At 40.6% G+C, this 25,977-nt stretch overlaps 1 protein-coding gene across 2 annotated transcripts in view; it reads left to right on the top strand.

Moving 5' to 3' along the window:
• GRIA3 (glutamate ionotropic receptor AMPA type subunit 3) overlaps positions 1–25,977 on the top strand; it is a 151,139-nt gene that overhangs the window by 49,512 nt on the left and 75,650 nt on the right. For both annotated transcript variants that reach the window (XM_082771195.1, XM_082771196.1), the window contains exon 4: positions 21,782–21,969. In XM_082771195.1, the coding sequence (XP_082627321.1) occupies positions 21,782–21,969 (188 nt within the window). The remainder of the gene's footprint in view (positions 1–21,781; positions 21,970–25,977) is intronic.

The following is a 25,977-nucleotide window of genomic DNA, read 5'->3' as shown; positions in this document are numbered from 1 at the left end:
CCTACCATTCCTCTCCCAGCCTGTAGCTCTGCTTGGGGTTATTGTGCCCCAGGTGCAGGACCCGGCACTTGGCCTTGTTGAACTTCATGCAGTTGACCTCAGCCCATCGGTGCAGCCTATCCAGATCCTCCTGCAGAGCTTTCCTACCCTCAAGCAGATCGACACACGCACCTAACTTGGTGTCATCTGCGAACTTACTGAGGGTGCACTCAATGCCCTCGTCCAGATCATCGATAAAGATATTAAAGAGGACCGGCCCCAGCACCGAGCCCTGGGGGACGCCACTAGTGACTGGCCTCCAACTGGACTTGGCTCCATTCACCACAACTCTTTGGGCCCGGCTATCCAGCCAGTTTCTAACCCAACGAAGCGTGCACCAGTCCAAGCCAAGAGCAGCCAGTTTCTTGAGGAGAATGCTGTGGGAGACGGTGTCAAAAGCCTTGCTGAAGTCAAGGTAGACCACATCTACAGCCTTTCCCTCGTCCACCCAGCGCGTCACTTTGTCATAGAAGGAGATCAGGTTCGTCAGGCATGACCTGCCTTTCATAAAGCCATGCTGACTGGGCCTGATCGCCTGCTTCCCCTGCAAGTGCTGCATGATGACTCTCAGGAGGATCTGCTCCATGAGCTTTCCTGGCACTGAGGTCAAACTGACAGGCCTGTAGTTTCCCGGGTCTGCCCTCCGGCCCTTCTTGTAGATGGGCGTCACGTTTGCTAGCCGCCAGTCGATTGGGACCTCCCCCGATAGCCAGGACTGCTGATAAATGATGGATAGTGGCTTGGCCAGCTCCTCTGCCAGTTCCCTCAGTACCCTTGGGTGGATCCCATCCGGCCCCATCGACTTGTGCACATCTAAGTGCCGTAGCAGGTCACCAACCAGTTCTTCATGGATAATGAGGGCCACATCCTGCTCCCCATCCCCTTCCACCAGCTCAGGGTACTGAGTATCCAGAGAACATCCGGTATTGCCGCTAAAGACTGAGGCAAAGAAGGCATTGAGCACCTCCGCCTTTTCCTCATCTCTTGTAACTAAGTTTCCCCCCGCATCCAGTAAAGGATGGAGATTCTCCTTAGTCCTCCTTTTTGTGTTGATGTATTTATAGAAACGTTTTTTGTTATCTTTAACGGCAGTAGCCAGATTGAGCTCCAGATGAGCTTTGGCTTTCCTAATTTTGTCCCTGCACAGCCTCGCTACTTCTTTAAAGTCCTCCTTAGTGGCCTGCCCACTTTTCCAAAGCTTATAAACCCTCTTTTTTCTCCTAAGATCAAGCCACAATTCTCTGTTGAGCCAGGCCGGTCTTCTTCCCCGCCAGCTCGTCTTTGGGCACGTGGGGACAGACCGTTCCTGCGCCATTAAGACTTCCCTCTTGAAGAGCGCCCAGCCTTCCTGGACTCCTCTGCCCTTCAGAACTGCCTCCCAAGGGACTCCACCAACCAGTGTCCTGAGCAGCTCAAAGTCAGCCCTCCGAAAGTCCAATACAGCGGTTTTACTGGTCCCCTTCCTGGCCTCGCCAAGAATAGTGAACTCCACCATTGCGTGGTCGCTCTGCCCAAGACAGCTCCCAACAATCACGTCCTCCACCAGTCCTTCTCTGTTTGTGAAGAGAAGGTCTAGCGGGGCACCACCCCTGGTAGGTTCACTAACCAGCTGCGTCAGGAAGCTATCTTCCACGCTCTCCAGAAACCTCCTAGACTGCTTTCTCAGGGCTGTGTTGTGCTTCCAGGATATGTCAGGGAAGTTGAAGTCCCCCACGAGTACAAGAGCTGACGATTTTGCAACCTCTGTCAGCTGCCTGTAGAATTCCTCATCCGTCTCCTCATCCTGGTTCGGTGGTCTATAGCAGACCCCGACCAGGACGCTAGCCTTGTTGTCCCTGCCGATCCTAACCCAAAGGGACTCAACCTTGTCATTCCCAACCTCGAGTTCTACAACCTCGAAAGACTCTCTAATATAGAGAGCCACACCACCACCCCTTCTGTGCTGCCTGTCCCTTCTAAAGAGCTTATAGCCAGGCATTGCAGCACTCCAGTCATGAGACTGGTCCCACCACGTCTCCGTGATGGCAACCAAGTCGTAGCCTGCCTGCTGCACGATGGCTTCCAGCTCCTCCTGTTTGTTACCCATGCTGCGTGCATTGGTGTAGATGCACTTCAGCTGGGCCATTGCATTATCCTCCGGCCTTGCCATTGTTCCCCCTAGCACAGCCCCAACAATCCTAGCCTCAGCCCCATCCCCCTTCCTACCTAGTTTAAAGCCCTCTCAATGAGCCCTGCCAGCTCCTGGCCCAGGATCCTTTTTCCCCTAAAAGATAGGGACCCATCTGCGGCCATCAGGCCAGGTGCTGAGTAAAGTGCCCCATGATCAAAAAACCCATGATTTCTGCGTTGGCACCAGTCCCGGAGCCACGTGTTTAACAGGTGGGCTTTCCGTGTCCTCTCTGAACCCCTCCCTGCCACCGTAGGGATGGACGAAAACACCACCTGCACTCCCGCTCCATCCACTAACCGATCCAGTCCCCTAAAGTCCCTTTTGATAGCCTTGAGGCTTCTCTCTTCGATGTTATCACTGCCCGCCTGGACTATCAAAAGGGGGTAATAGTCAGAGGGGCGTACCAGGTTAGGAAGCTTCCTGGCAACGTCCCTGACCCTGGCCCCAGGGAGACAGCAGACTTCCCTACGGGTAGGGTCAGGCCGACAAATAGGGCCCTCTGTTCCCCTAAGAATCGAGTCACCAACAACAATAACCCTCCTGTCTTTCTTGGTGGAGGCAGTCCTGAGGCGCGGAGTTGACCTCCTCGCCCCAGGCATCCTCCTGGGAACATTTGCTACCTCTTCCTCACACACCGGCCTCTCAATCTCTAGGGCCTCAAACCTGTTGCATAAGGGCACCTGGGAAGTTGGGGCCGGAAGGGGAGGGCATCGCCTGTGATGTCGAGCAGGGACCAGTTTCCATTCCTCCTCAGCTCCCAGATCCCCTCCCTCTGCCCGACGGGGACAGGGCAGGGTGTCCGCCCCCATTTGAGGAGTCTCACCTCGGCACCTCCCCTTGAGGCCCTGCAGGGAGTTACTCCAGAAGTCTATCTCCCGCTCACACTCCCTGATGGCCCTCAACCTCTCCACCTCCTCCTTGAGCTCCGCCACCATGCGGACCAGATCATCCACCTGCTCGCACCTCACGCACGCAGTTTCTCTGCCTCCCGCCGATGGCAGCAACAGGCTCAGACACTCCTTGCATCCGGTGACCTGAACTGCGGCATTTTTTAACGGGTAGTCGGTCTGGGTGTGTACCGACTTTCTGGAGAGCGCGCCGTGCCTGGTGGCGACCATTATCACCTAGTTACGGCTGTTGTTAAGGAGGTGTTGTTTGTGTGTAGGGGGAGCGCTCTGCCCTTCCTGCGCGCCCTGCCTGCGCGAACTGCCGCGCTAACTGCCGCGCCACTCCCTTCTGACGCGACAAGTGATTCCAGACAAGTGATATTTACGACTTCATATAAATAATGCTATTTAAAATGTTTGATTAAGAGCAATGAGTTAGTTGTGTCAGTAATGAGAATTTTTATTGTGGGCCACTTTGTAGTATTGTGATAGTTATTTTTTATACCTCTGTTAAATTCAGATGGTAAAAATCCACCTAGCTGTTGTATTTAACCTGCAGTTGTTACTGGGAATGGGAAAGGGATCTCTTCTGGCCTTGTGTTTTGGCAGCATCTACCATGATGGTGGTTCTTAAGACCTACTAAAGGAATCATTGCTGATTATTACACCAGAACAAAGGCAAAAAGATGGGAACATTTTGCCTCAAAATTGAGAATTAGTTTCAGTTTTATTACTTTAAATATATTTATAAGAGTTAAAATATGAAGCATAGTGGCCTCAATTGTCATACAGACCACAGAGTCTAGAAGCAATAGAAACAGAAATTGCTGGGTCACGAGGGAATCTAGTTTTCCATAAACTAATAAAAATAATGTTCTAATAATTTCTATGTGATACTTCAAAGATTTTTAGGGACTGTTTTGTTGTCTCATTTTCTTTCCAGGGCTTTCTACTTTATTCTGGGGTAATATAACAATAGGTTCTTAAACATAGGTAATAACTGTGCAGTTTCTCTTCTGCCTGTCAGAAATAAAGCTTAGAAAGAAAATTTTGTTCAAGTCAAGTAGAACCTAGGAAGGAGTGGGAAATGTTCAGCAAAACAAACATTACAAAGTTCATTTTGAGCCACGTTGAACAATTTTAGTTTATCTGGAAAATCTGGTTCACACTATTTTGAAAATAACCTTCTGTTTAATCTTTGTTCAAATTTTGAAATGAGAAGTCTGGAAGAATCGTTTAAGAAATATTTTTCTTCATTCTTTCAGCCAAAATAATAAATTTAGCTTGGCCTGAATTAACTTGTAGCTGTGGTCCTCTCCCCTCCCGAAGCTCTATTCTTTTAGTAAATGTACTGCTTATTGGAAAAAATAAAATAAAATAAAAAAAATCACCAGTTCTATTATTGAACTAATATAGTGGAAATTTCTAACAGGACAGTTCTATAAACAGTAAATGAAGTTCTGTGCCCATGTGTGATTCATGCAGTGCATCAAAGAACATTTTTAATTTATTTGAAAATGGCCAATGGCCACACTATGGAAAAAAAGACAGCAGTAAACACACTGCTTTTAACCAAAATAAATGCATTAGGACCTTATTTTGGCAATCTTCACATCTCAGTTAAATATTATGATATTCTGTGCAAGAATATGATTTTACTGAGACTAGAATTATTTATATACCGGCCTTCATTTATTATCGTCAACACTTAATTTTGTTGTATTAATATTTTTTTAAACTATGGTTATGAAACTGTAAACATATTTTAAGTTTTGTCCTGTGCTAAGTTTGCTCAAGAAGCAAAATTACTATTTGGCAATGATTTTTAAATCATTAAATTACAGGTTTACTGCCCTTCTACATTATGTAAAGTTATTTGGCATTCATCAATCATTTGTAGGTATAAATGATTATTGTATATAGATACATATTTCCTAAATAAAAAACATGAAATTATCATTAACACTTTATGCAAAGACAGATTCAACAAAAGTTTTGATTACAATTTTTCAGGTACGGATCAGACTATTTTAAGTGTTTATTTTCTGCTCAGTGCAATCTTTTCCATATGACTTCTATGTGCTTTTGTGTGGTGTTGATCATGTATTATCTTTGTAGAATTCATGAGCATTGTTCATTTAAACAGTAAGTTAGCAAGGTGACTAATAGCATACTATTTTATTGGTGTTTTCTCTTTGCCCCAACTGTTAGTTTGTATTTCCATAAGGAAAGTTTATCAGGCACAGATGTCTGAGCTGCACCTATCATAAGGAACCTCATCTATTTAAGAGCTAAAGCTGTTCCACCCAGACACAAGAAAATCCTCAGACAAGAAGCAGTCAGCTTTACTTAATGTCATATTTCTTGCAAGGTGCTTTTCAGACAGTCGGCCTCATCTCTGTTATTTTTGTCTCATCTCTTGGAGATGAATGGTGCTGTGGTACCACAGGGGTCAGGTGAAGCCATGGTACATAGTTGTGCCTTCTAGTGGTGAGAGTGCTTTTGCAGATGGAGTAAATGAACACAGACAAAATCTTGTGTTGAGACTGTCTCATCTCTTAGCCCTAATGGCATGTATCACTCATTCTCACATCAGGATTGCTGAAGCCCTCACAAATACTATGGTAAAAATTCCATTAAAACTGATGACAGCTTTTTCTTTGTCCTGTTCAGTTTTCAAAGCAAAAATCCCAAGCATCAGAATAGAAGCTCCAAAATCCATTTAGCTAAGTAAGAAAAAATTACCAGAAAAGCAAGCTGTTCTGTACTTCTTGTGGAGGATACAAAAGTTGGTATTTCTTCCAGAAACCTGATCACAGAGGAGTACTGCATGCTATTACATTCTAGCCAGTGGCTCAAGAAAGGAGCTAAATGCCACAGTATTGTAAGGAGAAGTTGCCCCTGTTCCAGGCCTCTGGTCTTTTTAGACATGGTCAAATAGTGAGGTAAAACCAGCTTCTTCCTCTACGGTTTATAGAAGTGTATAGTTTAAGAGGCAAGCCTTTAACTTAGTCTTAAACAGCCTCGAGTTGTGCCAGGGGAGGCTTTGGTTGAATATCAGGGAGAATTTCCCCACAGGAAGCATGATTAGGCATTAGAACAGGCTGCCTAGGGAGTAGTGGAGTCGCCATCCTTGGAGGTATTTAAGAGATGTGTAGGTGTGATGCTCTGGGACATGATTTGCAGTGTTAGGTGGAGGGTTGGACTTGATGGTCTTAAGGGTCTTTTCCAACCTCAGTGATTCTGTGACTGTATTCTAACTTTATGCTTTGGAGCCTTATTTTCTAACTGTGCCTGAAAGTTACCCTATGCAGCAACTCCACTTGTTTTTCCCATGGGATTGTTGCATTCAGCTGCTAGGAGTTGCTTTGAAAATGCCCAGTGGAATATCACCTTCTGTGGGGGAAACACAGTCAGGGTGCATCAGTTTCACTGTTTAAAACCATTAGATTTGCTGACCATTCAGTATAAAGTCAATCCTGGTTGGAACAGAACAAACCAGCCAGAAAAGTATTATACAGCTTCTGCCCCACCCTGGGAACCAAAACAAAACAAAACACTTGAAATAGCCAGTTAGCAATGCATCACTGAGGTCAGTGTGTGTATTTCAGATACAGGCACTGTGCTTTTATTTACTACTCTGTGTAGAGGGATGCAGACTGTACATCCAGCAAAGGAAGGAAGAGCTGACTTCTATCACATTCCACCTGGATGTGGGACTGTGCTTTAGCATAGTCTGGGTGCTGCCACATCTGAGGCTTTCTAATCTCTTGCCTTCCTTTGTGCTAGTAGTGGTATGCTGGAACAGTTGGAAGAGAAGCCACAACCTGGGTCCTGAGATGCCAACAAGGAAATTGAAGGCATTATCTGAAAGACAGCTGCTGCAGAAGCTCCCTGGGTATTGCAAGGCACTCCCACGGTGCTAGAGGTGGATCCAGTGTGTGTCTGAATATCGGTGTTGTTGCTCTGAGGAGCTACATGAAGGATACAGGAAATGAAGCTTCAGTAGGGAGTGAAACCTTTCTCACATTGTCAATACTCAGTGTTTATTTAAGAGAAAAATCAAAAGATTGTCTGATAGCAAAGAGCTTTCCTGTGCCACGCCAGATGTTCAGCTGCATGCAAAATTCCTAGAGAAGCTTCTGGGAGGTATGTCTAGTGTATTAGGCATTTCCATGCTACTTGAATCTCAGGTCTGTTGACCATGTACCTGAAATGCTGAAATCAATGGACCAGAAATGCTCTTTGTGACTTTTTAAAAGATGATCATTGGGATTCAAATTTACCCTTTCTTTGGCCATTATAAAAACAACTATTTAGAAAGATCTGTGTTATTCCTGATAAGCCTTGACAGCTACATACTAATTTCTTGTTAACAGACATGAGTTTCCACTTTGGTAAGTGCTGCTGGTTCAAATTAGAGTCCTGGTGTTTGAAGACATCTGTCAGGAGGGAGCTAAGAAAGATGAGTTGAAGTTTATAAAGCTGACAAATACAGGTGATGAGGCTTGCCTTCCATTTTTTTCTATATAACAAAATAAAACATAATTTTGCTTCTTCTTTAATGTACTGCAGATGGCTAAGTTAATTTTAACTTAAATTTTAACAACTTAATTTTTAACTTCAAGAAACCAGCCAGTTTATTGCATTTAACATGAAATAATAAGCCACTAGCCCAGTGGAAAAACTACAGCACATGTGGTGCAAAATCACATAATTGTCCTGCTGATACGTATTTAACAGTGTAAGCAGTTTGACATAGTGCTTGATGCCATTCCCTCTGCAGTGAATGGCAAAGCTCCCTGGAACCTGGTGCTGTTGGAGGGGTGTTCAGTGATTGGGATTAAGTGATTAACTTAGTGATTCCTAAGTGTGCCTCAAAAGAAATACTTGCAGGTTTAGACTGTAAATGAGTTCTGTATAGCTGTTGACAGTAAGCGTTGTGAACCACTTTGTGGTCATGGCCTGATGAGCAAAAGCATTACACAAAAAATGTTGCAAATTGCTTGCTTTTAAGTTCTGAATGGCATGAGGTCCTTTTTGTCTTTCGGATACATATGCTTAGAACCAAACTCAGTCTTTCTGTGAACCCTTTTAGGAGCAACACATATAACCTCTGCAGGAATACAGCTGACATATTCAGAAGTGTTCTCAGAATTCCCACAAAAATTCCAGATGTCTCTAGCTGAAGCATATTTAGGCTTGTGGTCATTGACAGCGTTTTAAATCTTTTTCTTGTATGGGGAATGGAAAAGAGCTGATCTAGAGAATATATGGTTGATTTCTCTCTCTCCCTGCTTCACTCCCAGGGTGTTATTGTTCCAAGATGTAAAAATATTCCTGTATGTGGAAAATGAGGTACTGGTGTTACATGTAAGGCAGAGAAACTGGAAAGTCAGGTTGTTTCTCTTCTGCTATTCGGGAATAGATGATGGCATAAATCTAGCCTTCTATGGAGTCCTAAATACAAAGGACATTTGGGAGTGTGCTTAAATTAGGCTGAAGGTCTGCTGTGGCAGATCCGCTAATGCTACATGGTAGGACCATAATCTCAGTGTGCATTTGTTTTTAATCAACCCTCAGTTCCACATCATCCAAAGTGATAGCAGCGATTCTTTTGGGCAAGTAAATGAGCAGAAGACATGAAGTATAGCAAGGGAGTCAACAACAGTGGTATTTCTGGTAGACAGGAGTGAAGACAGCAACAAGATTTCCATTACCAGCAGAGACAAAAGGGCTATCCAAAGAATAAGGGCAGAGATGCCCAGTGTAGACTTCTTTAAATAGGGACAAAAATTTTGCTGCTTTTGTTAACAATAGCTAAGGCAAGTGTGAACTGGTCTGTGCAGTAGCACAGAATGTGATTCATGACCTCTTGATACACTATAGTTTATAGCACAGTCATAATAACCCAGTGTTTAAAGAATATGCTTTTAAAATGTTTCCTTTTCTTTTTTTTTTCTTTTTTTTTTTTTTCACAGAAAAAAAAAACAGTAGAACATTTTCCTGTAAAAAGAAAGGTGTTGGCTTGATATTTCACTACAAGGAGAGGGTTAGCTTTGAGAACAATCAGAGGGGACCAGCTCCCTGGAGTAAACACTCCCATTATATTTTAAGCCTGGAACATCATTAATAATTAGTCGGGATAGATGGATTTTTTTTATTGAATTCAATACCAGTTCCTCACAGGCATGACTGTCCTGATTTTCCATTGCTTTTCATACCTGCACAGAGATTATTACAGTGGCACAAAACGTTAAAATAGATCTTATTTAGTTTACTTGGGGAAAAAATAATGACTAAACATCTAACAACAAGTGCCACCCAACTGAAGGAGGCAGTGGTGAATGATAAACTTTTGTTTTTAAGCATTCATCTGTGCATAACCTTTACAACCTTCCCATTCTGTGTATCAGGGACCTCACTTGTTCTGTGAAACTTTTCTCTACCTGAACAACTACAGTAATGATAAACTGAGTGATAAGGACCGTGTTTGTGCTTCTAGCTTTGTGCACCATTCACGATATAGTTTCTATTTCAGATTAGATAATACAAAACTTTTTGCATGTTTTATCGTTGTAGTTTGCTAAGTATGCAGTCAGATTTGTGAGGCTTTGGAGTCACAGAAGAGTAGTCATGTATCAGGGTAATGTCAAAACAAATGAAATAGAAGAGTTCTTTTTTTCCACTGAATATCAGATTGAATATTCAAATAGCATATAAACATTTTAAATAAGAGTAAACACTTGGCAGTGTAATTGGGTGCGAAGCCCAAAGTAATTGGAGTACTGAGGTTGACTGATCCCAAGGATGTTTTTGTTGCAGCTTCCTAATTTTACGAAACAGCTCTGAGAAAACATTGAGAACAATTTAGTTTCATATTATGAAAATAAAGAGCTTGTAGTTTAGATGCAACCCCTTCCTTTCGTAATACATATTCTGCCACTCTGCAACCACTGATAGTCTTTCTCAGATAAGTGCTCAACCCTTTTAGTCAGGTAGTCTATCTGTGCACTTGTTGAAAGTGTTGCAATGAAATAGCTAATTAACAGTGTATTCTGTAGAGAGTTCTGTGCCACTTTCTAAGCAGGCTACAACGTACCTATTTTGAAAAGCGCATATCCTGTTTTCATAAATTATTTCCAAAGGCATACAGGACAGGTCTTTCAGAGGTATTTAGGGTTTTAGCATAAATGTAGGCACATTTCCAAAAGCACCTTAAGCACTTGAAGTTAAATCAGCAGAGTGCAGGTACCCAACCTGTTCAGATGCTTCTGCAACTGCATCTTAACTGCCTCAAAAATCTACTCCTACCATCCTACCCGAGTCACTTTTGAAATGAAAGGCAGATACCCATGAAAATGTTACCTACATTGCACTGTGATATGCGCTTTTCTGAAAGGATCACAGGCAAAGGCATGATTTTTTTTTCACATACCAAATTGTTTCCATTTCTAGATTATATAAGTCTTTACCATTTACCATGGGCACATGGTGAATGAAGCACTTGTAACCTTTTATTGATACTGTTCCATGTTCGTGGTGATGCAGTAGTGTACATTTATGCTAATATGGGGACAAATTTTGAGGTTATATGCCTGTCTATTGATACGTCTTTTATATGCAGAATCAGTTTTGTCTAAGGTAGGTTGATATATGGTAAGGTTGAGCTTTTGTTGAAATTGCCTTTGAAGTCATATGTTGTTCCCTGAATTCTGTTTCTCTATGAAGCCCATCAGATTAGTCTTTCTAACCATCAGTTATCAGAGCAATAAGTTAGGCAAACTCTGTCCATGCCTAGCTAATGTTACTTTTTTTTTTTTTTTTTTTTTTTTGATAGTTCAAAATTGTGTTATGCCTTCCTGTGTAAATTCCATTTGTGGAGCATAAAAATGAAGGGGTTGGCACCACAGAGGAAAAAAAAATCCAATCCCTGAGCATAATGTCTTGGAAGGAGGTATGCTGTGATCACAAACTAGAAAATCTGGATCTGAAACCCAGCCCTTGTTAAAGTGTGGAGCCAACCCCAAGATTATTCTCCTTCTCCTTCATTCCCCAAGTGAGCACATCAAAACTTGGAAAAGTGGAGCCAGAGCTAAAGTTTTGAATCACATTCCTGCCTTACTTTAGTGAATATTTATGCTGGGATGTTCACACATTTCCATTTATTCCAGCATAGTATTTCATCTAAGCTGCCTTCATGAGCTAAGTTAGGAATAACATACGCAGTAACTGCCCACAGATAATTAAATCTGTGTTTTCCCCCATCTAAGTATACTGACTACAGCCTCTGTACTTAGAAGTTGCAAAATACAAAGCAGCAGCCAAAAAAAAATGTGTTGTAGCAGAGAAGGGATGTCTAATGCTAAAATTGTTAATGTTTTTTTGTTGTTGTTGTTTTGATATAATGAAGCAGACCTCTAATATTCAAATTGGATTATAAAACTGCATATTAACAGGGCATTGTTTCCACTCTACTATCTTTCTTCAATAGTAGGTAAAGATCAAGGAATCTCCTCACTGACAATTGGTAGTTTCTGCTCTGTAGATGATGTGAACCTGTTTTGTGTCACCATCCTGCAGAATGAACCAAGTCTCTTTGATGTCCAGTGCACGATGGTGCAGGAAGTAATGGTGTTGGGCCACTGAGCCCATACATACTCATTCTGCTTCCTCATTTGTGTTAAATGTCTTGAAAAGTAACTTGTTACCCCTAAACTTTATGCTGGGTCAGGTGTTTTGTTGTATACTGATGTCATACTAACCATCTACTAACTTTGTTGTCATACTGTTGCCTCACTGTAGCAAGAATCAGTGTAAAGGAAGTTACGTGATACATATCTGGTGCTCTGGTCATTGCAGTGGAACTGTACTTGTGTGTTCAAGCCCAGTTCAGGCCAAGTAGTCAGGGAGGTGTACAGGTCTGTCTCAAATTAATATGAGACTTTGTAATTAATGAATACGTGCTTGTTATGAAGAGAAATGCTTGAACTGAAAAAATATAGGTAACAGTGCTGTATAAAGGCTCCATGTTGCTAGCTGTTGGTAATAAAAAGGCAAAAGTAATAGAGTGACTGAAAAGAAACACACATGCAGGCTGTGACTATGGATCCATAAATTATCATTTATATTATCATAAAAACTCATTTAAATTTCAGAATATTTTTAAAATCAGCACTCACCCTTTGATTGCTATATTTTTTTAGTGTTCAGAATAAATAAAAGGAAATTAACTTACAGGCTGGGACATGAGATGTATTCCAGATGCAAGGGCAATTAAAATGCTGGATACCAAAGGGTGAGATGTTGATGAAGAGAGACTTTGAAAGGCTGATAGCATCTGTTAACGAAAATTCTCAGAGGCAAAAGATTTGTTTGCTCAGGTAGTTTGAGAAACAGAAAGTATAGATAAAGGTTAGGGACAGGAATAAATATTTTTCTAATGATTGACTGAAGGTCAGATAGAAAGAACAATTTTACTATGTTTGAGGACAGTTCAACTAGCATAATTCTTCCCAAGACATTTATCTGAGGTGAACCTAGTTGTTTTTTGTGATGAATATGTATTTCAGTTCAGTGAATATGTATTTCAGTCTGATTACCATAATCTCCTGTGATTGTTTCTTCAAAGGAATAAAATTTATCATTTCTTAGACTCAGCAGCTCTAGACATGTTTTTAAGAGAAAGCAGGCAGCAATGCTCTTGAATGTTCATGCTAAAAACCCCGTATGTATCATGGCAAAGAATTAACTTGTTATCAATAATTTTAAGTTTGCAGCATACATTGAAAATACATTTTTAGCTCTTTAGATTAATGCAGGAATAAGTGAAGCCAAGTTTTAACTATTTTCCAAATCCTCTGCTGTTAACAAGTAGATAAGTTTCCCTATTCTAATATATCAGAATAAGTGCACTAATATTCTGTTTTGGCTAAAGAAGTTATTGAAGATTAAAAACGAATTCATTTTTATTTTCCTTTCCCAAATGATAATTTCACACAATATTTTCCTTTTAAGTTTATCTGTAGATGTGCCAAAATTGTGTAACTTTACCCTGAATGATAAACAACTCTTTCCATCAGTATCCCAGTTCAGCAGAGGCTAGGTAGCTTTCCATTTATTCTAGCAAATAACATCAGATACAAAATGATTCTGATATAACATAATGATGGTTTTACTATGTAATTTCACTGGCTACTGTGTTTGTAGGCAGTATAAGAATCTTTAAATGTATATGTTCAACTATGTTATCGTTTGACATAAAAATAAATCCTAGATAAATGAATCAGGAGAACATGAATTTGAATTTTGGCCCTATTACTAATTCTCTTTATGGTACAGGACAAATAATTTTTCATTCTTCATGAAATTTATTATTTGTCTATTTCATATGGGAGTGTTGATAGTAAAACTGTTAATTTGCAGAGTTTAGAGATGTATTTAATATTAACATTATTAATAAATTTTTAAGACTTTTTCTGAAACTGAATGATATAAAGATATCTCCCATGATATGCACTGCTTTGTGTTAAGTATAGACTCTGTGGGAGATAAATATCCATGCCCTGTGCTTCTGAAATAATGAAGCTAGGCTAAAATGTGTCAATGAGGCACTGATAGATCAGGAGTTCTGCAGGTTTATTGAAGAGAGGAAGGAAATCCACGTAGCTGTATCAATGCCAATGGGAAGGTCAGTATTGTGTACATTGTGTACAGGAGCAGACCTTTTGTTTCCTAAGTAAAATCAGTGTTCATCACACCACCCCACTCAGATCAGCCAGTCAAGCCTTGAGAAAGGTAGTTCGACAGCTTGGCTCATCACCGAGCAGCAGCCTGCTGTTGCTTTATTGTAGCTTTTCATTTCCCGTTTTCTCCAAGTGATAAAATAAGCCAAATATATCCCCTCAAAGTCACTATTGTCATCAGAAACTGAGTTGGATTCACCATGTATGTGTCTTGTAATATCTTCACATGCTCAGATTTTGGCTTTTTTAAGCTTTCCCTTTGAGAACTGGCTTTACATGGAGTGTACTTCGGTTGTCTTGCAGACAAGTTAGGTTTTCTTTTCCAGCCTGGTAATTGCTAACTATGACTCCTAATTAGAGTCTTTTTGCTGAGATAAATATGTAAACACAATTAGGTATGTATTTTTTAAGTGCAGTAATTAGCCTCATCAGTTGAGTGCTAGTCAACACATTGGGATTTTTGTTCTCTTTTAGTTTCTCAATTGCAGGTACAGGTTGTGAGTGATTCCTACAAAATGATGCCTTACAGTTTCATGTCTGTGTTATCTTCCACTGATTTTCTGTGTTACAAACATAGAAAAATGGCACTGCTTCTGCACGGTCTCTCTCTCACAACTAGAAAGAAAACCTAAGAGGTTGTCATCCAAATGTGCCTGGAGTTAAGGACAGACCACGGCCAAAGCACCTCACTTGGGCCTGACTTTGGTCAACTTGATGGCATCTGACATCAAGAGGATTATGGCTGAGGTTCTGTCCAGGGTGGCCAGATCTGGTTTCTTCAGTAACCAATGGATGGGAGTAATGACAGAACCCAGCTTTAGTTGTCTGAAAGAAGTGGTGGTAATATCTTGATTTCTCCATTTTTGCCCCGAAGAACTTCTATTCTGATTACATCATTCAAAGGCTTTTCATCTGAAGGCTACTCTGCAGGCCTCAGAGCATGGTGTGGACACATTCCAGCTCACTCCCTTTAGAGGCAGTAAACGAGGCTCCAAAACAGTATGATCAAGGGATAGAAGTGGTCACAGGTGAACAGAATGAGTGGAGCCACTACAGAAGGCTGCATTTAGACAAGGCTATGATACATGTTGTTGGTTTCCTGACACCAGTAGGATGCTGGACGGTCCAAAACAAATGGTTTATTCTGAATTTGCTGATGTCAGTTGGAGTATGTCATTTCTGGACAATTCAGAGCACTCAGGGAAATTGGTGTTGGACAGGGATATCATTGGAGTTAAACTCCAAGTTTTGAATTCCACGGTATTTATGACAGTGTTGTGCTTGCTTCATAGTTTCAGGCTTTCAGGTCTGCTGGAGAGAGACCTGAAAGCCCTGGATTCAGTGTAGAACTTGGCAAATGAAATCACTCTGTATTTAAGCAGTGTAATTATTTGTATGAAGATTTCCTGAAATTTGGAAGTTAATTATTTTTAATGTTAATGTAGTTTTACCATTTCACCATTTGCATTTTGTAAAAACAGTTTTCCTTTTTGGAGGGCTTTCCTTCCCTATCCCTAGGCCCACACCTCCTCTCGTGACAGCATGCCCTCACCACTACCTCTGTCAGCCTTCTGATAGCATCAGCATCAAAAGTTCTTAATAATAAGTACACAAATGATACCCTACAGCCTATGCCCACTAAACAACAAATCACTCTTCACCTTCTGTCACTTCTCAAAATACATTTTTTTCTTTGATCTTCTGTGCTAGTTCTTCTGTCTTCTCTGCACAAATGTTTACCTGTTATATTTTCCTCAAGCAGAACATAGTCTTGTTTTAAAATGTCTCTATTTCATCTGTTTTCTGTTACCCATCTGCATCCAGGAGACTATAATAGCTCAAATATTATTCTTCATTTGGAAAAATTGAAATAAAGATTGGCATAGTAAGGCTAAAACTAGAACACAGCTGTTTCGATAAACTTTGGATCATATTATTGTATTGAGGTATACCTATCTGTCATACGCTAGGAGACCTGCCAACATCATTGTGAAAGTCATATGTAAAAGTTCTCTTACAGAAGTGACAGCATTGTTTATGGCATCTTTATGTCTGACCTTGGTTATTGTGCTCTTTGGTTCCTTACTGCATTACTCTCATTTTACAATACCACAGCTGCATTCAAAAACACTGAGTTGCACTGACCTAAAACTTGAGTAAAATGTGGGGTGAATTAGATACAACAGTGTTATAGAAGAATGGATCAAGGTGAAAAGCATTCAGAATTTTTTTCTTTTTATTTAAAAAACAAAAGGCTTTTTCTTGCATTCAGCAGGTCTGAATTCCTACGTATTTAGCTACATCCAATCCTGAACAAATGCAGACCAGATGGTTCCTGTAAATTCTCCTTTAGAGCCGGGCAAGTTCACATTCACACAACCAAGCTGACATGTCTGTTTGTATAGTTTTCTGTGTTTATGGATGACAGTTTGCAGTAATATATGTGTACAGGGTAGATTAGAGGTTTACCAAATAGGAAAAGCAGAAGAAAAAAACAACAATAGTGTGTGTTTGCAACTGGGTCTAGAAGGTTGTCTGATACCAGAATATCAAAGTGCAACACATCACATGTTGCTTGCCAGATAGAGGTGATCAGATCAAAAACAGATGGAATGTGTTTATTCAACTTTTATTTAATGATTAGAACTCGCACCTGTTGGACAAGGGAGCACTCCAGTGTACTACTCATTTGCTACGTCTCTTCCTGGTGACCAATTTTAGTAGCTTGTTCATTGCTTCTTCCACCACTGTAAAATCATTACATGGACACAAGTTAGGCAAAGGATACTTACCTAACTGACATGTTTGGATTTTGAATGATGGCGTGTGTTTTGGGTTGAGTAGATGCTTTTTAATCATACATAATATGTTGAGCTGTTTGCTGTTAAATGAGTGCTAGGCCAAGTGCCAAACACACAGAATATGTAAGTGTATCTCCGCTTTCAGACCTCTGGTACACTTTAATGTAAGCTGGGATCACAGCATTTGTGTTTGCTTGGAGAAGCACTTGCCTTGATGACCTCCTTCCTGGTGAGTTCGTTGTGCCCTTGTCAAATGTGAGTCCATACCTAAATCCCCAAAGTTCATTCATGAACCAGAATCTTAGTTCTTTGGATCATGTCACAGATTGAAAACACAAGTATTTGTATCAGCACTGATGTTCATTCAGCTGGCACAAACGTGCTGCCTTCCAGGAAGATACCCGTTTAAGATCTTCAGTACTCAGCAAGGCAAAAGAAAGAGGGACTGCAAGCGAAGATTCTTTCATTTGTAGTAGGAGTTTAAGGTCCGAGATCTTACCTGGAACATTCAGAAACGAAATTATTTACATCACTCCTAATTTTTTCTCAGTAAGTGCTTTGGTGTCACTTGTGAGAGCTCACGTGATGCTGCAGACATTCCAGTGTGGTCATTTGCTCATGAAACATTAATGACTGCTGTTATTTAAATAAGTTTACTGATTATATATGTAGAATTTCATCTGGCTGAGCAAATTGCTCAGATGAATTTTGCTTATGTAGATGTGGGAAAAGTTTTATGAGCTTCAAAGACAGATGAAAAGGACTAAAATGTCCTCTTTGCCTGTTTTAGTCGGGTCAGTTGAGACATCCTTGTATCAGAGGAATGATGTGAAAGACAAAGATACAGGCTTTTGTTCTCTGGCAGAAGTGTGAATATACTGGATGTATGAGCGTCTCAGTTCAGCTGCAGTGAGGACTGCCAAGAGTGTAATTCTGTCTGGGATGTTTAATGCACAGATACAGCATTGCAACAAATGATATTTTCCATGTTTTGAGGGAAATTAATATTAAATATTTTCCCTCTTTTGCAAGCCTCAGTCAGCAAAAATCAAAATACTTGCTCCAGTTCACTAAGTGGTGAGCTGGGCACTTGTTTTTGTTATAGTTTTATTGCTATAGTTGCCTCCAGCCCATCATTTTGTGGACTGTTTAGATGAAGGCTAGCTTTTTTAAATCATCGCTCTTTTAAGAATAAGCCAGACAATGACACACTTGAATATTAAGACCAGGATTGCCTGTGCATTTAGTAGGTGCAGATCAGATTGGCTTGTGTGATTGCATTTGACAATCACAGGTAGAACCACTCCCCACTACATGGCTAGAAGGAACCAGAATATAATGTGGGTCTTTTATCTGACCTGGCAAGTATGGACATTGCCATCAAGTGACCAGACATAACTGTAAATCAGTAATACCAACACATTAATAATGTAGTGCAGCAAAGGGATGTGGTTCCATCAGAAAAGGTAGCATCAAAAACAGCTCTTCCAGAGAAATATGTCTTCCATCCTGTTTCTTTTGCACATCCAAGGTCTGACTGAGGAAAAAAGAGTTTGAAGGATCAGGCTGGAGTCTGAATGAGTTTTTCATCTTGTCTGTGTTTATATTAATGTCTGCAGAATGAACAATCACTGAATTTTAGTAATGGTGTCATGAGCCTGTTTAGATGCTGTCATTGCCTAGAAGGAAGTCAGTTTTTCTTGCCTTACCTGATATTTTCTGGCTTTAGCATTTGAATTAGTATTAGAATTTAGCATTAGAATTAGTATAAGCCAGCGACAATATTAACAAAAACCTTTCCTGCATGGCTTCTTTGCTGGCCATGCATTATTGGTCCTTTAGCCTTTTTGGATAGATCTGATGCAGACCATAGAAAAAAACTACAGAACAGAGATAGTTCAGTAGCTGGCTGGTTTCCTGTAGGGTGAATGAGATGAGAGGCACTCATGAGAGTTCAGCACCTCCAAGGTGCTCAGGGCAAGCATCTCTTGAGAAGCAGTCACACAGTGTTCTTACCGGAGGGCAGAAAATGGAAAAGTTCATTGCACAGGTCTGGTCACAAAACAGGGAGTACGATTTCCCCTCTATTTACCAAAGCAGTGCCCGAGAACAGGCACAGATCGCATTGTTGTGTTAAAGAGTGAGAGAAATTCACATCTGAAGATAAAATGGGCCTTTTATTTATACAATCACGCAGCTTATGTAACAGCACTCTTAATGGTAAAGTACAGCTGGAGCCTGGAATGTGTTGTTTACAGAAATACTATGTAATAGGTAGCAATGTAAAATGTAGTAAATGGTGCCGAAGGCAAGCAGCATAGAGAGAGATCAGAGCCTGGGAACTGGGAACATGCACTAGTGAAGAAACAACTTGGTTGCCTCTCTGAAAGCAGGAAGTGTGGACAGTGTTTTTGAAAAGAAAGAGGAATGGGCTTTGGGCGGTATCAAAGGACTGGCCTTCCTAGAGGAAGAAGTCCCATGAAAAGCTAGTTGACAAAGTACAGACGGTGACCACAAGGGAGATTTCAAGAACTGACGAGGATAAAGGGGACTGTGGCTATAAAGATTTCATGTGACAAGGAAGAACAGGAGGTAGAGAAGGCAGAAATGATGAAGCTCCAGAACTGGTTTTATCACTAAGACTTGTATGGTTGTATTTTCATGCAGAGAAATGCTGCTGAGTAACCTTGCTCTTCTCTTTCTTGAAATGTTAACCAGTGACTAATACACTTGTGCAAAACCACCCCACTCCACAAACACACACGTGCCTGGTGACAGGACGAGGAGGAATGGGCTTAAGTTGCGCCAGGGGAGTTTTAGGTTGGATGTTAGGAAGAACTTCTTTACTGAAAGGGTTATTAGGCATTGGAACGGGCTGCCCAGGGAAGTGGTGGAGTCACCATCCCTGGAGGTCTTCAAAAGACGTTTAGATGTAGAGCTTAGTGATGTGGTTTAGTGGAGGACTTGTTAGTGTTAGGTCGGAGGTTGGACTCAATGATCTTGAGGTCTTCCAACCTAGAAATTCTGTGTGTGTGTGTGTGTGTGTGTGTGAAAATTAGGAAAATTGCCTGCTTTTCTTCAGAGATATACAAGGCTTGACAAAATGAGCTCTGACTCAAAAATGTTAACTGAACTCAAGGTACATAGCAGTCAGTCAATGGCACCTGCACCCCAGCATGTTCATTTTCATTTATTTCCTTTAGACAATTCATAATTTTGTATGTTACTAGTGAAAAACAGAACTATTGATTTTCTTTGTCATGTTTTTATAATCCTTTGAACCATTTTATTCAATTCTGAGTGTAAAAAATAGACTTACCATGACACATACTTACACATCACATGAATGATGAAACAAAGTTGTAAATATACATTGCTTACTGGAATGACTTCTTTTCAAAAACATATCTTTATACTCAAAGTATTTGTAATTCCCCATTAGTAGTATTTATGCTCCCACATCAAAATTCCTCATTTGTAGCCAACCAAATATCTTAGGCTTAGATCTTCCTCCTACATGTAATGGAATCATAATGCTGTCAGAGACATCACAGCCATCTTTGTAGAATATGATGTTAAGGAAGACTGAGTTCATTGTACTATACATATGTAAATGCCTCCCTTTTAGTAGTCTCAGGGGAAAGAAGATGCCAGAAAGAATTCTCAACCAGCCTAAGTATTGTCACCACCTTTCATGGGATAGTAAAACACATTCATACAAGGAAACACATTAAGAATCAAGGAGGCTGCACTGGGAAAGTGAGGAAATTTGAGTGAGACTTAAGGAAGTCACATAGTAAATTATAATAATCTAACTGCAGTCTAGAAAATCACCCTCTTTACTTGTTTGTATCCATAATGATGTGACTCCTGTCTTCAGACAGTCACGACAAATTTAGCACTGTAGCCCTACAATGACACCTGAGTTCAGGATAGCAATTTGTACAATTTAAAACAGGGAATGTTTTGTTTTTGTGGAGCTCAAAGTCTTTTCTGTTTTGGGAGCACAGGGAACTATTTATTGCAGAGCACAGTGAATTGATCTGTTGAGCATGTATATTTATGAATGTGTTTGTAGGTGTAAAGTCATTCTTAGCTTCTCAAGCCTGGCTGGAGAAATTTACAGTATGACTAAATGATTGGACTGAAAGTTCTGCATATAAATTATCTGAACAGAAACATAGCTCACATGGATGCTTCTGTACAAATAAACCACATCAGAAAGAACTTTATCGATTTGAGGTAGATGGACTCTCTTGTTTACTGGCATCCACACGGATCTGAAACAATTAGAATGATGCAAAAAATTGAATCTCCCTGAATCAAAACAGGTAATTCACCAAATTCTCATACATAGAATGACTTGAAGGTTACTGTTCCCAGTTCCCAGTTTCACCATCTTTCACTTGGGGACTTTACTTGAGTTCTATCTGCAGCCCAGGCACAGCTGTTCACAAGAAATGAAATGCTGTTGCTGGTATAATTCCTCACAGTGCAAGCTTTGGTGAGTCCATGCTGCTTCTCTCCTCTGTTTCAGGTGCTAAATGAATTGGTGTTACCTCAATGTAAGCATCGAAAGTGTAGTTAATACTGCTACACTATGTATTTAAAAACATTTTTTGAAATCAAATTGAACATCAGTAAAATATTCTCCTGTGATTCAGGGCTCCAATAACCAGTACAATGACTTAATTGGCATTCTTACGCAGTACTTGGATCTTTGCCAGTTAATGACCCATTGCTGCAGTCTGCACAGGCAAATTACCCCTTCTGTCTGGCTCTTGAAACTGATGGACTTTTGCCCAAGTAATGGCTGCAGGCTCCTATTCTCAGCTGGCATGGACCCCAGCATGACCATAAACATCCCTGAGAGGGTCATAATATGATATATTGGACAGATTTTGATATGCCTCACAGTAATATACTGATGAACAATTCTGCTGAATCAGTGACTTTGGCAGTGGCATAGCAGAAATAAGACACACTGTTGCTTTCTCAAGTAATGAAGCAATTGTAGGCTATTAGTTAGTCTGTGTCTCTTTAGATGGAATAATTTTTTGTGAACCCTTTGTCAAACATCCAAAGTAGTTCTTATATTTGTTCTGTTTTTAAATGGCTGCACTGTCTCTTCCCCTACAGGATTTTCCATTCTCCAGGCAATTATGGAAGCAGCAGTTCAGAACAACTGGCAAGTGACAGCCAGATCTGTAGGAAGCATAAAGGATGTTCAAGAATTCAGAAGAATTATAGAGGAGATGGACAGGCGACAAGAAAAAAGATACTTAATTGACTGTGAAGTAGACAGAATAAACACCATTTTGGAACAGGTACATTTTTAAGTTTTTCAGGCATTGTGGTCTCTATATAACAGATTTCCTTTGTGTTTTGAGAAGCATCTATTTCTAGAAATTAATTGAATGTTCATTGAGATTTGAGTTCCAGTGCTTGGCCAGTTACCTAGTAAAATTAAAATTCTTCACCGATGCTCATAGCTGGTTGCAGCACTTACATGTAACCTACAAGGAAATGTCTCTGTGATATTTTTTGCAAAATGTTAATAATGAATTATTTTTAAGTAGGTTAAGATCCTAAAACCTCAACTGCCAGAGCAACATTATTTGCAGCAGGGATTACAAGACAGGTGTGGTTTGTTAAGTGGAACATGAGACAGGAAATAAAAAGCCAGTGAAGTAGTTTCAATCATGCTGAAGAATTCTCAAATGGAAATACTGCTAATGAAAAATTCAGCTGGTAGTACAAACTGTTTATTGGCACTCTGTGGGACATTAATCCCTTCCGTCTTCACTGGTATTACTGTTGACAGGCTTAAATTGTGGGTGATGCAGTTCAAACACCTTTACTGGGGAGGACTGAGTTTGGGGTGACTGGTTTGCTATTGCACAGCCTTCTAAGTGTTTGATTTGCCTCAGAGGAATGGCCATACCCCAACCATGACAGGGTGCCCCCAACATGCCTGCATCACTGTCTGTGCTGTGCAATGTGCTGGAAGAGATCGTATCATAACAGAGATACAGACACATCCCAGGGAGCAGAAGCAGGACAGGTCCCTGCCGCCTGGCTTGAAGCAAAGGTGGGGTTGGTATAGAACCAAGTCCATGCAGATTGTTTATTCATTAGCATGCAGGGATTTGCTCATATTAAGACTGAAAGGCTCTCTGATTATTGCCACTTCATAAATTTAGTTGTGGGTTTAAGGTATACATGTAGAGCAGATCAAAAGTAGCAGTTAAATTTCATAAAGCTTTAGCATGTCTTTTAGAAATGTTGTATGGTAAACTAGTAGCAACTGACCTCGCTGCCATAAACAAAGCCTAGAAAATGGAAAAGATTTATTTATTTACTGAGTTTTTTTCTCAAGGTATTCAGTTCCAATCAAGCCTTAAGGTGTATCACTGATGTGCATCTTTTGAAATTAGTTTTCATGAAATCTTTGTCCTAAATTGTCTCAAATATTTCTGAAAGATCTTAAAATTTTCTTGCAGTTGGATTTTATGACTCAACCAGTTTTAGCCAAGCAGTTAAATATAATCAGTCCATTGCTTTTCAACCAAATCCATAAGACATTTTCACACACAAACTCTATGTCATGTATGTTGCCTTACAATTGTAATAGGATTATTTCTACTTAATTTAATTGAAGGTACCTCATGAACACAATTGTTTGAATTTGCAGTACCAAAAATGGATTTACAACTTTTTCTTTAGGAAACAAACTAGGTAGTAAAGCAAATCAAACGTAGCTTCTGAGATAAATACTCTAGTAGTAATCCTGTCTTGTTAGCAGTCATACAAGAGGATTCCAGTTATGCAGCACTTTCATTGGAGTATTTTCCTATTTATTTCACTGGGACCATTCACTTCAAAGAATTGTCCAAGCAGATCCCAAGCTGATGCTTCTTATGCTAAAAATACCTTCTGGCAACAGTTTCCAGAGATATTTTTATTAATCTGAGACCGTAGAGCAGTGACATGAGTTTCTGCAGGGAAAGTCAGTGCTAGTGGACCCCAGGCCGATAGCTGAACAATTATTGGTTTTAGGCTTTTCCTTCTCCCTCGCCTCTGCTTGCCTTGTTATCTTCTCATAAGGTAGCTAAAAGAATTCACAAGCATGTGCAGTACTTAAATCCAGCCAGCTAGTTTGCTCAAGGGAGTGGTGAGTTGTCTTCTTTATAGCCAACTGTGTTTGCTGATAGCATACCATCGAGGGGAAAGATAACACTGGATTTGCATATTTCAAATCTCGTGCTTCATGGCAGTCTAGAAAGTCAAATCAGTGCTTTGTATGGAGTCTAGAAAGTCTGCTCAGCTAAGAGGCAGTACCATCTGCACACGTTAACAGCATGCTGACTGCACAGCTGCAGGTAGCCTTGAAGCTTTCTACCAGTGAGGGCAAGGGGAAGCCAGGCCTCCCTGCCTGTGATGGCAAAGCATGGGAGGACAAATTCTTCCCACTGAGCTGGCATAGGTTTAACCATTTCTTTCCATCAGGGACAACAGCAGCACTTGTCAGAGAACCTGGACTTGAGAAGCATAAATAGGACTTACTAAAGAGCAAAAGTAACAGCAGAAATAAACAGTCTGGAAGGCACTAAACAGTCTGCGCACATGCTGAGCTCACTATTAGACTTTTGGGCTCCTGGCCAGGCCATTCGGCAAGCTCGTCAGTTCTCTGCTCCAGAAACTACATATCATGGCTTCGTGTTAGTGCTCAGATTAAATAAGAATGACCTCTTTTTCTGTGTTAGGCTGGTCAGTTTGTACAGTTCTCTTCCTTTGATGCTTTCTTCAACCAGCTCAAACTAGGATGCATGGCTCTTCCAAAGGTGTAAGTTTATCTAAAGCCAATTACCTATTTGAGGATTTTCTTCTGGGACTTCAGGTCCTGCTTGGAATACTTTGTACCTTCCTCCAGTGATGTGCAGTTACATGAGACAGTGACCTTCAATCTTCCATATACCTTTAGCATCTGGCACATCTATATGTCCTTATATTTCTAAAAGCTGATACCTATCATACGAGGTGCTTCTCTTCTCAGGGCTGGCTGGTACCCAGGAAAGGATGTCTCTCTCCTGGATCTCCCTGGTATGTAAATGTAAGGGAGGAGAAAGAGGACACCTCAGCTCCTGCTCTTCCTGGGTAACCTTTTTTTGTGCCAGATTTCCCTCTGCAGCACATCTGGTTTCACTCCACATCCAGAGAACCTTGTGCATGACCCCATATTGTGTCCTAAAGGTGGATGCCCAAATCACCTCTGGCCCTGTCTCCTCAGCTGCAGAGTAAGAGGAAGCAGAGAGATTAATAGTCATCCTCTTGGTTACAATCTGTTTCTTTTTTTTCCCTATAGTTCTATAACCATGTGGATCCATATCCCTCCTTGCACAACAAAACTATATTCAATTTAATCATCTAGTGGCCTCTCAAGCATACAGATAGCAACATGCAAAATTCATAAGCTCCTCACACTTCTTGTCCCTTGATGCTAAAATATTCCAGTATTCCTTCACAGATAGATATAAAATTTTGTCCTCATAAACAGAACATTTTCTTCTGAGAACTAACAGTAAGCTTTAGCTTGTTCAACCATGTATTTAGAGACATGTTTTTGAGTTAAGAAATGGGTTTTTCTTATTCCCAAGATAACAAACTGTATTTCAGACTAGAGTGGCTTTGTATCCATTTAGAAGTAAAACTCCCGAGGGAAAATAAGGAGGAAGAAACTCCTTTCAGGATCAAAATGGTGAAACTTTACAAAAGACCTGATTATTCCAGAGACTGCATGCTTTTATCAAAATGACACTATCTCTAAACATAGTCATATAGACTAGACTCCAAGGCAATCTCTACTGAGTGGAGGCATCTCACAAAGCAGAAGTAATATTGTAGTAGAGAATGCAGTCCCCAAAATTTTACAATGACAGGCAAACCGCTGAAGGAGACTTGAAGTAAAACATCCATAAGATTAAGGGTAATCTGATTGACTGAACTCTGTCCAGTGCAAGTACTGACTATGGCTTGACCTTTGAGTCTGAGATTTCGAGATTAAGATGCTCTGCAGGTTTTCAGTGCAGCCACTGCTGCATCCGTCTGCAGAGTGGTTCAGATCTCAGACGAGTTGTTTCACTGCACAAGAGCTTTCCCATTTGGGGTGTAAATACAAAACAGCAGCGTTTCGTTGCACCAACAGATGTAAAAAACAGCAACGATAACTGCCTATAAACACAGTGGGACACTTGAAGGAGAGAATATCCAATATGTACAATGTTGTGTAATGTCACTCAGAAAGTGGTACAGTTCATTTTTATGTTTCCAGTGAA

The sequence above is a fragment of the Aythya marila genome (assembly GCF_965140915.1).
Source record: "Aythya marila genome assembly, chromosome: 13".
NCBI classification, from domain to species: Eukaryota; Metazoa; Chordata; class Aves; order Anseriformes; family Anatidae; genus Aythya; species Aythya marila.
This window is presented reverse-complemented; position numbering and strand designations above follow the sequence as displayed.